We start from the raw sequence: 16114 nt of genomic DNA, 5'->3' as shown, positions 1-16114 counted from the left end.
TCCTTTTTTTTTTTTTTTGCTGAGAAGAGGAGGAGGGTGTGTTCAGGCGCCGATCACGTCCCTCAGCACCATCGTCACACGACCCATCGCCTCTTCGTTCCAGTGCACCATGTCCAGCCGCCGGTCCGACCCCATCCGCCTGTAAATGTGTCAGTGTTGATTACACTACAACCAATGTAGCCGGAGCAGCTTACCGCTCGTACAGGCAATAGCGGACACGACGTCTGCCCAGCACAAAGAGGCGATGGATTTCAAGAGCAACAACTCCGTCTGCGTGAAAGTAGCGCAACGAACAGGTTATTATCTGCCGCAAACTGTCGTAAAGAGAGACATAGTACCCATAGTCAGCCCGAGGATCCACGCGTTCACGGCATTCAGAATTCGCCAGTGGGAGCTGGACCGCGCAGCGCGGGCCACCGGCGGCAGCGTCATCACGACAACACCACATCCGCGTCCGAGTAACAGCGCCAATACGACCTCCAAATCCGCAATCAATTGGTACGCGTCGTCCATGGTTCTGGCCTTTGAAAAAAAGAAGAATGAAAATGGCAGTGTTGATGCAGAAATTCAGAGCATACCCTTAGCTCAGAGGCAGAATTGCATCTGTTGTGCATACCAGACGCAGGTCGTTGGTGCCGATCATCAGGACGACCCTGGGCTCCATGTGGCGGAGGTTTCTCAGGCAACTAATTACGCGGGACCCGGACACTTCCGTGTACGGACTATTCGGTGCCATTTATATTTTTGTGATGGGTATAAATTTGTCTCCACAAATCCTTTGATTCTGTTCTTCGCGTTTCCGTTGATTTCGTTCTCGTTCATGGCGTTTTTTGTTCTGTTCACAGTAAGTCACTATACGGCAGGTTGCTTCGTTTTTACCTCTGTTCATCACTTTGCACCTCAGCATGTCACGGGTTTTCGGTCCACACGCTTCCATGTTATAGATTTATTATGATTATTATTTTTGTGAGGCCACCTGTCTTTTCTTTTTTTACCAGTGAAATCTCTATTCACGGTGCTGTCGCTGCCCTACACCTGTGTCAGGCTGAACTTCCAAAGGCAGCTGGCTATCCCTCTTGTTCTTGTGTTCCTCTCCCTTGTTTCTGGTTCCACTTATCCTAACCTTTCAACAGGATGTTGGTGCTGGAGGAGCGAACTAACTTGCTTCCAGATGTAGAGAACAATAGCGCCGTCTGAGTAAAGAGTTCTGCCAAAACGCTAGCTTTGGTCACGCCGGGTGAAACGAATCGGCCAAGATTGAGGGTCGGACTCTTGGCGACACGCGACGATGTTTTCTTGTTTTATTTTTATTTGGCGGGGGGAAGGTAAATATACGCTGCTGTTAGGTTGTATGGGGGTTGTTTTCCACGGCGGTTTTCCACTTGCTCATTCATCAACAACACCCTCGACGTATGCACGGCGGCAATGTTGGCTTCTCTGTCGACGCCAGAACATGCTGCTCAGAATTATTATACATATAAAAAAAAAGATCGAAACACGCGACACCATCAACTAAAGCCTTTCTGCGTTTGTTTGGCCTGCTTGCACTATGTAGTTTCTCTCTTGGTCGGAAGGCAGAATACTAACCCATTAGCGGGAACACCGAACAGATTTTTTTTTTCCATTTTCAAATTCGATTATAACTACTTATAAGCTCCCGTTTCGAGTCAGTGCTCACCCTTGTTGCGTTCTTCCTTAGCTCGTGCGTGGTAGCTCATACCAGAAGCTGCGTACAGCATTGTGGAGGCTACATCGTTGTGAACAGTCCGCCTAATGCACCGTGAAGGGGGCTTAGGGCCAGGTGGAACCGCCAGGCCCCTGCGGCTTTCCTTCACGGTGAGTTAGGCGCACGCAGCTTCTTGTATGAACTCTAGGCAGGACACCGCCAGTCAACACGGTAAACAGTGTTTTTTTTTTACTTCAAGAAAAAAAGAATTCTCGCTGCACATAAATTGGAGAAAAGCTGAACCTGCCGAGCCTACAAGCACCCCCCACCCTCCCTTCCACAATACCGTAGCGAATTCACCTCCGCAACCCACGACACCCCCCTCCCTATCTGAGGAAGTCCCTCTGAATGGGAGCCTGGTCGCGGCTCTTTGTAGTTGTTTGCTGATGGCGTTTTGAAAGTGTTTGAGAGGAGAAGGATGACTTTATTTCAGAAAGGAGGCCAAGCGGCCCAGTTGTGGGATCTGGGAATATGGGCAGGGGAAGATGGTTCGAATAAAGCGTTGTTATGGCACTTCGATTGTTCACTTCAGCACAATATGTCTGTGGTACCATAGCTATGAGAATAGCTATGGCATATACACCATTTTCCATAAGCAGCCGGGAAAGGGGGAAAATACTCTCAAACCAGTTCTCTCGGCGGCCGACCAGCGTTGCCTGTGCGCGCTGGGCTGTTAAAATCGCCCGGCGCGGTGTGCTCCGCTGCGTAGTTCAGGAGTATTTCGCACCTTGTGCTTAGTTTTTGCGGAACTTTCAACTGTTTTAACCAATGCTGCGATGCCGTTCAAGGCGCAAACGTCGCTTGGCCAGCACTGCGCGGTGGTGGGTTATTGAACAACCAGAGAAAGCGAGAAACAGTCGCTGACAGCACGCATGTGCACGACACTGCCTGGAGAAAATGCACTGCGGTCGCGGCGTGTTTTTGCTGCATCGCTTCCCAACGCACACCGAGTTGAGATATTGGTGGATGCCGCTGATAAATCGCAACGACTTTGTACCAACGACCAACTCCAGGGTTTGTTGGGTGCACTTGGACGGCAAGCAGACGGAGCAAAATCCATTTATCACACGCAAAGCTGCGACAGAGAACGGAACCCCCTGAAATGTTAGAAGCAACTTTATCCTTTACCATACAGCATTGATTGATTGGTTGATTGATTAATTGATTCATTATGGTGTTTAACGCCCCAACGCTTCATGGGTGATGAGGCGCGCCGCAGTGGAGGGCTCCGGGTTAATTTTGACTACCTGGGGATCTTTCACGAGCGCCGATACAATACAACATTACAATAACTTCTGGTTCATTGTAGCCAATTTAAAATACCATATATTGTTTGGCCATTACAGCCGATTGACATTAAACAATCCCTTTTTCATTTAATCTAACCTTTAAAATCACGGCGTTTTGTTTACTTTTTTTCAGGCCAACGCATTACACTGCCAAACGATATGAAAAGATAACGTTCTACATCGCACACTGCTGGTCGATAGCAGGATAATAAGGCAGCCCAATGTGGAAACGCAGCTCGAGGTACGCGTGAACGCTGCATTTGGAAAATAGCTCAACCTGTTCACAACGCGGTCAAAGGAAAAGCTTCTAGTCCTTTTGCGTTGGCACGGCATCTAAAGTATTACAATTACAGAACAGTTACTACTGCTCGCGTAAAGCATTTGTGGTGCAAGCAGCGGTTTTACAAAGGTGGGCTCCGAGCGAAAAGCCACATGCGCTGCGCAGAGTTAGGTCAATCATGATCAACCAATATTAACTCGCCCGAACTTTGACCCTTCTGCTCAACCTTCGAATAGTAAGTTTACTGGTTGTGCGGTCGTGTTATTTTTCCGCCCAGGTAATTTCGTTTTGTCAGTAACCTTCATAAGTCTAGTTAAGAAAGATTATATTGCATTGCAATGTCAACAGCGTAGCAATCGCCTCGTCGAAAGTCCATCACGAGCACGGATCACCGTGACCCACATATGCTGTGCGCGCTCCGCATTCGACGTCCGCGCTTCCGTAAACATGACTAATCGGTGAACATAACAAGCACGGTGGCATTGAAAACACGTAATCGGTGCCATACCGGAACGTTTGCATCGCGGAACCGCGGAGCACCAGCGGCACCACCACCACACTGCTACTACTGCTTGCAACAGCCGGTGTCGGCATTTTCCACTCTGGCAGCACATTAGGACCTCAAATCCGTACGCAGATGATGAAAACAAAACAGAACACACACACACACAAGCACTGCAACTGCTAACTTAACGCCAAACCACTACGGTTCACTCGGTAATGCACGGGTACCGAGCAGACGCACGGAAAGAACGGAGCACTTAACAGCCCAGCGCGGAGGTTTCGGCGGTCGCTTCATAGACGGCGCTAGCGGTCCGGTCAGAAAAAGCAAATGGCGGCGCCCACCTCTAGCAAGGAAAATGGTGTATAGCGAATTGTTTGGGCCGCTCGGCGTTCTTCCTTCCACTTTCTACAGGGTTGCCTTTTATTCAAAAAGAAAAAAAAAACACTGTATAGGAAGACTGCTACGTCATAGCTTCACTCTCCAGGTAGAAATCAAAGCCTAAATTTAGGAAAGTATTGTTGTATTTTATGTTGATACCGTTGTTCAGAGTTTATTTTACCGAGCATATATACACTTGCGGAGAAGCTAATTTCCAATTTCCATTTTGTTTTGAATGAATCGTTTTATTGAACAAGACAACTGATAGTATCTCCCAAACAGCTTGTTGACATTGCCACATCGATGTGGGTGGGGGGGGGGGGCTTTTCTATTTTAGATGCGAAGCATCTCTTGCTCGGGTCTATGTCCCGCGGCGTCGGCGTCCGCACTCTACTATAAAAAAATACTTAGGCCATGCCCGGTTTCGAACCCACGACTCTCTGGCCGCAACGGGAGGTACGCGGCGCTCTACGGCGCTCCACGGCCGCAGAGCGCTCTACGGCGCTCTGCGGCCGTGGCGGCTCAGTGGACGGGGCCGGGCTTTCCCGTTTCACCTTGTAGTGAGTAAGATCTAATTAGTCGTGGTGCAAGGGACGCGTGTGGGACTGGACGGGCATACCCTAGCATAGGTTCAAATCGTGCACCTAACCTTAGTTTTCGTAACATTTATTTTCTTTGCGCAAACGTTTTTACCACCACCAGTGGCGTAGCCAGGGGGGGGGGGGGGGAGGTTTGGGGGGTTCAAACCCCCAGAAATTTTTATTGCTGGATGTTTTCTTGTCTTTCAAATGTGTTAAAATGTAATGTTGAATGTTGTCCTGTAAAAACTACCAATTATATATATATATATATATATATATATATATATATATATATATATATATATATATATATATATATATATATATATATATATATATATATATATATATATATATATATATATATATATATACACGCATTAGGGTTGGAGCGCAACCCCCCCCCCCCCGAAATAAATTTCTGGCTACGCCACTGACCACCACCATCGGCTATTTATGGTGCCATCACCCAGTCACCAAAATTTCCAGAGATAGCATTCGATCTGACAGGAATGAGCTAATCAGTAATTATATTGCATGTGCTTGGTTGAATGAAAATTTTCCGTCCAGCAACGGGGTCATTACAGCGCCAAGATCATTGCATAATTTTGCTCTGCCAACAAGGTTAGATGCCACCTTTCCCAGCAAACTGAGGTCACACGTTTTGAGGTCACACGTGAGGTCGAACTGCAACAGTACAGGCACTGACACAGCTGTTTATTGGAGACAAAACTTCCAACGCCGCTGCCTCCATACAAACTTTGCTGCGCTTGGAATGTGAATAAAAAAAAGAAAGCTGGCATACTCGGATGCAGGAGGCAGAGATTCGCCAAAGCTGCTGCGAAGGAACTTTTATTTACCCTTGAAATACTCTCGGCTATGTAATGTTACAATAAGTTCATCAGAAGAAAGATGTGCTTGCCAATCAACGCGCAATGGTACACAAATTTCTTCACTTGCTTGAAATGAACAAGGTTACTGAACATGCTAACTACATGAAGGTTTTGCACGAAATAGGAACCAGTTTCGTTGACAATGGCTTTCGGCTGGTAAATGTTCCTCTCGCGGTTGCATGTTGTTTCCTGGCATACCGAACTCAGCTGCTTTTCCTGAAAACTTTGCAAAACAAAAATCAACAAGCAAGGGTAACAACAAAGGCCTTTATTTGCACTAAGCAAAAGTCATGAGCCCTACAGAGGCACACAAACTGGCAAAAGACCTTTGTATCTTACAGCAAGCTGAAAAGACAAAAATATAACATAATGGTTATCAAATACAGGGATGGGACAACAGGGTGAGAAAGCCGTGATGATGGAATCAGCCGTGATGGTTGCAGTGTTGGTGTTCATCAGAGGCACTGCTTTGTGCATATTTTCAGCACGTTTTCTGTAAAACACAATGTCTCTTTACTACATGTGCACCAGCAAAATGCATCGCAAGAAAAAACAAAATGCCAGGAAACATATAAATGTGCAAATGTACATAAAACCCCAGACGCAACCCCATAATTGGGCAGAAAATCTGTATCGCCTAGTTCCCAGATAAAGAAAGGAGGAGCTTATGGATAAGGTGAACAAAAGAGCACTACAAAAAAGGCATTGTCTAGCGTTCCGTCCAGACGGAACGATAAGGAATGCTAATGTTGCGGAACGGCAGCTGTCACTAAAGTTCTGTTCAGGAGGAACGCAACTCTCCGTGAGAGCAATCTGTTGATTTTTATCCAACCGAACACACCGCTTCCTCACACCGCCAGGGTCGTTGTTAATTAGTAATCACTATTTAGTAATTATAAATGGTCGGACTACCTCTAGCTAAGTACGGAAGGAACTCCAAGCTGCTACCCCAAGCCTGCTTGGCAACATGAACAGAAAACAGTCTTTCTTGATATTTATGCAAAGGAAAAACCGCTTGTTTTTTTAAGTTTGAAAGTTAAAGTTGATTCATCAAAAGTAAATGGTTACAAAAAAATTTACAGACTAGCTTTGTGCAGCCATAGTCACTTATAATAATTACAGATTATCGGACGTAACCCTAGCGTTGGCTGCGTCGGCCTTGGCTTCAGTGAGCCGTAGCGGTTCAGCCGGTTGGGTAAAACCAAAATCGACTGCTCTAGCCAACTGAGTTGTAAGGCGGGCGTGAAGTATAGTTATTACAAAAGTTCTAAATGCGTCAAAAAAAAAAAAAAACAGAGCTCGGCAAGATTTCAACACCCAACTACAACGTCCGTAAGCAGAGGCGTAAGTACGACTATTTCACAACGCGTAGCTTTTACGGGTACGGCAGGAGCGAGTACGGCTATTTCACGACGCCTAGATGTTACGGCTACGGCAGCGACGACGGAGAGTTTTCAGGGCACGCCGGGGCGCGCGCCGGCGAGCGAGCCAGGTTAGTTCACGACGGGTAGGGGGGGGGATTTCACGACGCCAGCGAGACGCCAACCATATATGGCTACCTTCTGCATTTTTACGGCCAGGCATTGGTGGCCGGGCCACATGCAATGGGAAGGGGCCGCGAATAAAAGTGCAAGCGGTGGCAGCAAGCGGTGGCTAGGCTCCGAATAACAAACCACCCAGAGCTTTTAGCATTGAAAGGTAAAACTAGCAGCCCCACGCCGGTCAAAATCGTGGTAAGAACTAAGCGCGCTGTTTCACATCCCCAACACATGCGAACCCTCATGCGGACCCTCATATTCCGCCAGAGCACAACAAAGGCTGAACAGAAATAACACTCGCAGCGCGTTAGCGCGAGATTGCGTGCAATGAACACAAAACGAAAATCCTTACTTGCATGAGGAAGCTGCGGCCGCTCTCGCTTGCGCTCGGCGACTTTGTGATGCCTTTTTACGCCTTATCAAACGTTTTGGCGTTTTACGGGTGTTACCCATCGCAGATCACAAAACGTCGCACCGCTGTACTCCACCGGACAACGGCGGTGCAGAATGCCCAGAGATACCGAGCAAATTTGCTACCCCCGAAGTTCGCACAGACCGCACGGCGTGGCGACAAAAACTGAACGAGTATCGGCAGTATCGGGTATCGGCACCACGACAAAGAAGAGGCGAAAAGTCTGGGGAGCCTGAATGTACCGCCTTGAGGCTCCCTCGAATAGTGCGTTTGGCCGCGCCATCGGTAGCAGAAAGCTGAAACGTAACGAAGTAGCTTTACAGTTTCGACACTGGATGGCGCCACATAAAACTGCAACGTTGTTATGGCTGTAAAATTGTCGCTACAGGAATAAAAAAGGGTTAATTGTACATTTACTTGGTAATGTTATAAAGATATGACATCGACGTATATTCCATGTAACGCACTTTTTGGAGTTCCGTGTGTGTACGTAAATAGGCGCGTTTGAGCGCTTCGGCCGGCGTGATGAAAATCAGCCAATTTCAGTAACAGTTTATACGTGTTCTATTTATCACAGCGCAAACATTGAACGTAACTAAGTAAAGGAGGTCTTCAAGTTTTATGTGTGAAAATATTGAAACTTCGTCTTCAGCAGCAACGCAGAAAAGTTACACCAGAAAACCCATGTGTACGTGTAAACTGCCATATGTAGACCAAAATAACTTCAAAACCGCTGAACGAAATTCAGCGAAATTTCGGCAGTATACAAATACATATGCTGGCAACGCGCACACGAAAACACATTGCTCTGCATTAATCCATGTAAAAGTTTAGCGCGAGTGAAGTTGCGCTATTTTAGCTATTTTCAAACGGCCGTATAACAAAATCTATTCGCTGAAACGGAACTTCCAAACGTAACTAACTGCATAGACATCTATTCTATGCACATACCAAACTACATGTAATTACGTCGCATAGTTTTCTCAAATTCTTACACCGCCCGAAGCAAAAAAAGCAAAAATACAATTTTTCTCTCTTGCAAATTGGCTTCTCCTTCTAAAGCCAAATTAGCTGGAATAGACCGGTAAGCGAGTTCGGAATCTAGAAGACTTCTGCTTTCTAATGATACATTAGCCATGAATGTGGTGCCAACTGGGGCGCAACAGCGCCTACGCAAACATCGTCCAAAACCGGCAGCGCGGGCCGATCGAGTGGGACCGCCACCTTAATGGCTTTTCCTTTCCTGCGCCCGGCCGTTCTGTCGTCCCTCTGTGGTCTCTCTCCACGACTGGACGGAAGGTCCGCGCACAGTTCTAACAATGACCTTTAGCTCTTTCAACTCCCATGTCACTTCTTTATATCGGCACCTAGATCTCCTCCCGTTGGATAAACTTATTTTATATAATCTTGGAATGACCGCCCATAGATTTGTTACTGATAAGAGTGTGCTTTTTATAATCGGTAGAACTGATCTGACTAACCACAACATGACGCGATTTGCATCACAACATAATTTCTTACTCCCAAAAGTTAGAACAAACTATGGTAAACAGACAGTTGAATTCGCAACCATTAAATTATGGAATAACTTGCCTGTTAATGCTAAAAATCAATGGACCTTTTTCCAGTAGCGTTCTGCGCATGCGCGGGCTGCCGGTCCGCCATTCTTGGCAGACGCCTCCGGCAAAATAAACAAAAGGGCGCCTGCACCCCCCCCCCCCCCGCGCTTTCTATTTGGGGAGAGGCTATGCTGTCCAGGGCTGCCCGTTTTTATTTTTTTTCTTTCAACAGCTAAGTGGGTCTGTAAGTGCACACAAAAAGGGCTTTCTAGGGAAAGGGGCAAAATATATTTGAGGCTGACCACGCTGGAAGCACATGCAAGCCAGTGAGGGAGTAACCAAAATGAAAAAAAAGTAAAGAAAAAGGGGCGCTTCGACACCTGCAAATTAGTCACGGGAACGACGCCTGCTACCGTGATACTCGCTTGAAAGGCACGGGTGACCGGTTGGTGCGGAATTGGGGCTACAGTACCAGGATATTTTTTGTGGACGAGTTCTACGAAAGCTCGACTTTTTGTGGGCGTGCATTGCTGCCAATTTTAGTTCGCCGTGGCGGCCGCTAGGAGGATCGGTACTGGAAAAAGGTCCATTAAGTCGCTCATCTTACAAACAATCAATTCTTAAATTTATTCTCGAAGACCCGCACTTCTCATTTGATTAGTTCGCACGACTTCGATCTTTTTTTCTTTTTGGTTATGCTCACTTTTTTTTCTCTTTTCTAATTCTCACCATTTTTTTTTTGCCTCTTTTGTCTTTGCACTTTTTTGTATAACTGAGACGTGTTCTTGCTTTGTGCACAAAGTTATTCTGTGTCAGTGTTGTGTAATGTTGCAATAATCCTCGCATAAATTCTTTTTTAAGTTCCTTCTGTTGTGATTGCTTGAACGTTATATTGTCATACTGTTCATTTACAAGAGGTCCCACCGCAGTGCCGCACTTCGGGACCTCTTTCTGTAATATCAATCACCATGCACTGTACCTTTGTTATCGATTACAATAAACTGAAACTGAAACTGAAACTGAAAAGGGGCAGACAACCAATTTTTGTCAAGTATATTTTCTCTATCCCAAATGAAAGGGCATCCCTTAAAGCACCTTAATGAGAAACTGTTTTGCTGATAACGCCCTAGAACTTCTTAAATCGAAATTTTTAGATCTACGAGCCGTATGTGTCCCTCCCAAAAATTATGCTGGCACCCATGACATACAGTAGCGCGGCAACATACCTTTATCTGTATGGGAAAGGAAAAGCGACAGTTAAAAACTTGTCCCCAGCTGAAAAAAGTGTGAATCACAGGCTTTTTTATTCATTTGTGTTTTTTTTTTTAATTCACTACTCTATTTTGCACGAAGGCGCCATCTGTTGGGATGGACGGTAGGTAGAATCTCGCTTCACGTTCAGGAGGTCGGCAGTTTTATTCTTCCCGGGCGTGCCCTTGTTTTTTTTTTTGTTTTGTTTTTTTTTTGTTTTTTTAGGCTGCCGTTGGCGTATCTGGAAACTCAAATCAAATATTTCGCAGAAGAAACGCCCCTGAATCAGGCAGAATCGTCAAAGCTCCTTCACTGGGTCTGTTTACTGAACGCTGCCGTTGATTCTGGGCATGGATTCTCAGTTAGCCACACTGAGAGCAACGCAGCGGCGGCGGCGGCGTGTCTTAAACATTTTCAAAATATAGTCCAAAAATACATAGAGAATTTAAACTTATACAAATACTAGTGTTAAAAGGTTTTCAGCAAGCGAATAAACGTTGCAGCACTTACAGTAGCTGCTAGGTTTGCAGGTCATGTGACCGGGACACATATTGTAGAGTAGAGTTTCTACACTACGAACCGCCACCCTTCCGATTTCAGAAAGTTTGTTGCCAAATTAAAATTATTTCCGCCAAATTGTTTATGAATTGCTTGTGGTTACCGGACTATAAAACGCTGGCTTTCATATGAGCCAGAGAACATATAAGCGACAAAAATCGGTTGTCAGTCTCTTTAAATACTGGTCAGCCTAAATTTAACTCAGGACACAGACAAAGACGAAAGGCGTCAGCATTTGTGCTTCGTCTTTCGTCTTTGTCTGTGGTCTGGGTTAATTTTAGGCTGACAAGTATTCAAATCAGTTCGACTCATACCTAAGACATGAAAGTCTTACCGTCGACCCGTGAGTAGTTGGTGCTCCGTCACGCGGGAATGCGGCGCTTATTTTGGTAGCGTCGACGGCCGAATAAAGAGTTTTAGCTGACCGGTCCACTCCGGTATCAGCGGCCCGCTTAGCGCAACCGGAGCCAATGCCATTCGCGGCCAAGCGCGCCACGCATGCGCAATGGCGTCTTGCTATCAGAGCGGAGCGAACCGTGAAAAACGATCAGCTAAAACTCGCTAATGACGCCGCCCACCCCTTGCCTTTTGGGACCAGAATATTGTAGAGTACTGTGGGGGAATAGAAAGGGAACAGGCAATGAATCAAGTGACTGTACAACAATAGTATTACGGCACTCTAAAATAAATAACTCACCAGGCAATTAAATTAGACGCTGAACGAAAAATTGACCAACCTTTCCTAAACAAAACTGAGAGCAGCACGAAAGCTAAAAGTAGGTCGAACCTTCACTGAAAGGGTGTCCACTCGATCGTCAAACCTTCAAAAACCCAAATCGCAAACGAAGAACGAACAAATGCGACCAGTTTTCGCGCGATAAGTAAACGCATCTACGAACGACGTAAATATACCGACACGTGGTTCATGAGATGAAGCTATACTATTGTGCTCCTTCTTCGGGATTGATGCGTGTAATGTCTTATCGAGAACCGTTCCTTTTACGCGATTTTCAAGTAACCTTTTTGACACAAAGGAAACCCGGTTTCACTCACAGGTCGTGTGTCCAGAGACTTTACCAGAGACTTTGCAGAGCTTTTCAGTCGACCAACCGGTCCATGGCGGCCCCCAGTAAAAAACCTTTCGCTTTAAAATATGAGACACTGTACGCGGACGTTTCTGACACCCACACACGCCAACTTTTTCACCACTCCCTAACATTCCACAAAACCAGAGGATGGAGCTTCTGACCATGTGTGTGGAGCCGCGTACCGATACCAGTCAGCATCAGTCTACCAACACCAAAATTTGGAATCATTTATTATGAAATGAGGCACTTACAAAACGCGTTTATTGAAACGTATATTTTGGTAAGGGTGTACACGGCGGGTACAAAAGTAATAAATTCGAAAGGCATACGTAAAGCAGCCTAATAGAAAACCAAATTACAAAGTCGTCTTGTGATCGTGAATACAAAGAATACAAAGAATACAAAAATGAAGTCGGTGCAGACGGAATTTAGAAACGCATTTCAGATTTAAAAAAAACAATATGAATGGCGCAACGCGGTATCGAGAAACGAAGTGACAGCAGACCTATCAGGGTGAGTGGTCCAAGGCTATATTTATGCAATAATCTCAAGGCACAGACCAATGATATGATAACTCAATCGTACATACACAAAGGCTGACATAACAGGTTACTACGCAAATCAAATAAAAAGAGCGAGGGGAATTTCTGTTATGGAAGAAGGCTTCACAGTGGAATCTGATAAGTTCAACGCAGGAAAAGTGCACGAGCGCAGCTGGAAGACCGGAAAAATCAGCCCAAAACACCAAAGAAACAAAACGCCACAATATCATACAAATACAGAAATACGGAAGTTCCACCCTGTAACAGATGCTTCCATTTGAGAAGAGGTGTTGTTCGTGAAAGCAGTGACGCGCCTGCGTGCATGTGGGCTGTGCTTCGCTGGGCGTTAGGGCTCAGACTGATCACCGGAAAGCGTTCCTAAAATAGAGAATTGAAGCAATACATCAGGCAGAAACCTTGAGAGGACAGCCGACGCACAGACCGAGTTCGAACCTGAGTAAACACATCGTCGTGCACAACTGTAGACGGTCCTCGAAATTAAAAAACATAAAATGCGGCATTTTTAGTGCCAGTTTTTTTCCAGAAAAAAAAACAACAAAATAACAAGCCTGCAGTGGTTGTACATGCTATATCTTTCTGTTTAATTGTCCTTCCGAAAAAAATACGTGAACTGGGCTGAGAATGCTAGATTTTTCTTTTTAATTGCCCTTCCGCAAAAATACGTCAATTGAGCTGAGACTGCTGCAACTGTTACTTTCTTGCGAAAAAAAAAAAAGCATACAGGTGAGTCGGAGCACTGCTGTAAACGCTCGAGAACGATCAGCGTTGCTCACAATAATTGTGCTCAACATAGGCAAGGGCGTGCACACGTATAACAAGGAATACAGTATGCGGGAGATGAAGCTTTGCTTCGTGTTACAGAACGGAAGCCCCAGTCATGCTGTATTTTACGTACACCCAAGCCATCAACGTCGCTCCACGTACTTGTGGTTAGCACAGACAGCGACATACACATGGATATAACTATAGGGCTACAGTTTCTGCTGGTGCGAAAGATGAGTCTCTTTTCTCGCCGGACAGATAAGAAGCGGGAGATTTGGATTGCGTATCGTATGCATACAGCCGAGCTTCCCTCCAAGTCGCAATTGTCTTCAGATCCCCAGGCAGCCGAAAATCGTAGGCGGCTAACGAATCGAGTGTATAGAAGAACATTTCAAACGACCAAAGGGAGCAGCCGTACATAGTTGTCCACGAAGACGACATATTTTTATATGTATACCACACGATCACACGCAAGCTGTGGCTTGTCTAAACAAAGAGGGCAGGCGAACATAGGTACTTGACGAAAATTCCTAACATACAGTAAAGCCCGCTTATATCGAACAGCGCGAGGATTGTAAAATAGTTCGATATAGCAAAAATTCGGTATAGAAAGTGAAGCAAAAAAACTTACATGAGAGCAATCTTGCCGATGGAGTCACGAGCTAACGCTGAACTCTTACCACCCTGCAGTCCACTGTTGATACCACACTTTCTTGGAGAGAAAACAATCATTTATTGGGGTGCAAGAACTGCGTGAGTATAGCCTGCTTCTTGGAGCGGAACGCCTTGCTGGTGACTGCTTGCTCCACGGTATCTAAACAGTCGACTAGCACAAGACCAGTTTCGACAAGCACAAGTTTCGCCGTAGCAGGGCCACGGCAGCGACGGCTTCGCTCGTGCTCGGAAGCGGTACGGAGCAATTCTAGTAACGTTGGTACGGAATCCTCGGCGTCTTCGACAGAGCGGAGACAAGCATGGATGCTAGCGAATAACGGCGAACACAGCGAACCGAGCAAGTGCGGGCAGCGAGTGGCGCGGACTTGAATTTCGGTGACACCGCAGCCCGCAGCGCCGAATGTGGCGCTTTAGGTTTAGGCACCAACGGGATGCATGCGTGGAGCCACAGAACAGGGAGGATTTTAGAGAAGCAAAGGTCTAGCTCATAGAGATAATATACTGACTCTAGAGGGAAAGCGCGCCGCTGAGCCAATGCATTGGAACCGTACGACACACAGTGGCAGACATGATACAACGATTTGAAGGTTGCCAGCTGAGTTTTTGCTTACTAAAAACGGCGAAAGCGATGGGTTGTAATCTGGCAACGTGTTACTGTGGCATTTCCGCGTCCGGCTAGCGAAGCATGCCGGGATTAATTGTAACATGGCGGACCTCTGGCCAGGCGGTTTTTGTGTAGGCAGCGTCGACAGCATTGCGTAGTTTATCTCCTGTGGGTAGGTAACCGACGTGTTTTCGGTTTAGCGTACGTGTGACTTATATGTACTGAGACTATTTGAGCAAGATGTGGCAACGCTCACACAACACTTGCGCGCAAGCTCGAATGCGACTGATCGCATGCGCGAGGACGCCAAGGAGTCAGCTGATCCGTACTGGGCGCACAGAGAAATGAATCTCCGTATGGTCTCCGTGCATTTTCGCGCTGTGCCGCTTTATTTGCCATTCTGTGACATTTTGCGAGTCGCTCAAGGCTATTCAAACGAAGTGAAGTGAACTGTGGCTTTCGCTCACCTTTATTGACACACACAAAAAAACATCGCATGGGCCAACGCTGATATTGCCGGTGAGTCGCGGCGCTTTGAAGCACAGGAACGAAAGAGCGCGGTCGATCGCAGGCCAACGGAGTGGAAGAATGCATGCCAAGGGAGTATGCGAAATACAGTCCGCGGCGTGTCCTGTTTTCCTTTCTGTCTGTATTCGTCAAGTTCTAGCTGCTTTCCACCACTTCAAAGGGAAAGCTTGCGGGGCTGAATGGGCAGTAATTTACCGCACATAGCGCGCGAGGAGAGAACACTGAGTTATTGATTTATTGTGACTGATTAAAAAAGAAACCGCATTTCGTTACCTATTTTTTCGTTCTACCTTCACGAACGATTGCGCGAAAGTTCGAAGCACGAAGAGCTGTAAGAAGAAGGATTATAAAAGCTCTTTTTATTTCTCTTCCAACGGGAACGATCGCTGGCTGCCACTCCGTAGCCTGCAGTGAACTTGCGGTAGTCAAGGTCAGATCGGAATCGCTGTTCCGGCGTCAGTTGAGGGGCAATAGATAGGGTGCTTAACGTGGAGAAAGAATGACAGCCTCGCAAGCGCCCGGGGAGGCACTTGTTCAGCGCGGGCATCCGAGTTGTATAACTTGTATACGTTTTGCACGCACGCAGATCTGTGCCGGAGACTGCACACACAGTGCGCGAGTAAGGCGCAAGGGCCTCGCCACTTCCTAGCAACGTTACTAGTAACGTTGCTTCCTAGCACACTTAAAAAAAATCGAAACCAAAACTGAACTACGCACTTACTCTTTCTTCGCTAATTAGAGCTTAATTACACTAAAAAGCTTTTTATAAAGCTATTTTTAAGTACTGAGGCAATTATTTGTAACTATTTTGCTTCAGTTCTTTGTTTTAGTTAAATAATTATGGCAGAAATTTTTAGAAGGCTGAATACAATTGATCTGGCAACCATGGGAATTGTATCATGTCAGCGCCCATGATTCGTACGG

The 16114-nt window shown here is 46.1% G+C and overlaps 2 protein-coding genes across 2 annotated transcripts in view; one reads left to right on the top strand and one right to left on the bottom strand.

Annotated features, from left to right (window-relative positions):
- LOC144152160 (sodium-dependent multivitamin transporter-like) overlaps window positions 1-16114 on the top strand; it is a 104605-nt gene that overhangs the window by 68393 nt on the left and 20098 nt on the right. The gene's annotated exons all lie outside the window — the stretch shown is intronic.
- LOC144151454 (uncharacterized) lies at window positions 9-520 on the bottom strand. The gene is made up of 3 exons (XM_077682504.1): window positions 339-520; window positions 195-270; window positions 9-139 (listed from the first exon to the last, which is right to left on the bottom strand). The coding sequence occupies exons 1-3, from the start codon at window positions 511-513 to the stop codon at window positions 43-45; spliced, it is 348 nt and encodes a 115-aa protein (XP_077538630.1). The 5' UTR covers window positions 514-520; the 3' UTR covers window positions 9-42.

The sequence above is a fragment of the Haemaphysalis longicornis genome, unplaced genomic scaffold (genome assembly GCF_048455015.1).
Source record: "Haemaphysalis longicornis isolate Haplotype H1 unplaced genomic scaffold, Haemaphysalis longicornis Haplotype H1 scaffold_9, whole genome shotgun sequence".
Lineage (NCBI taxonomy): Eukaryota > Metazoa > Arthropoda > Arachnida > Ixodida > Ixodidae > Haemaphysalis > Haemaphysalis longicornis.
Note: the sequence above shows the minus strand (reverse complement) of the source record. Positions and strands in the feature narration are given on the sequence as shown.

What these genes read in the sequence shown, in the direction of transcription:
- LOC144151454 (XM_077682504.1), bottom strand. Translation starts at nt 513, where the DNA reads ATGGACGACGCGTACCAATTGATTGCGGATTTGGAGGTCGTATTGGCG. An exon ending in GATCCTCGGGCTGACTATGG is followed by an intron (nt 271 to 338) that starts GTACTATGTCTC and finishes ACTTTCACGCAG; the next exon opens with ACGGAGTTGTTGCTCTTGAA. An exon ending in CGCTATTGCCTGTACGAGCG is followed by an intron (nt 140 to 194) that starts GTAAGCTGCTCC and finishes ACACATTTACAG; the next exon opens with GCGGATGGGGTCGGACCGGC.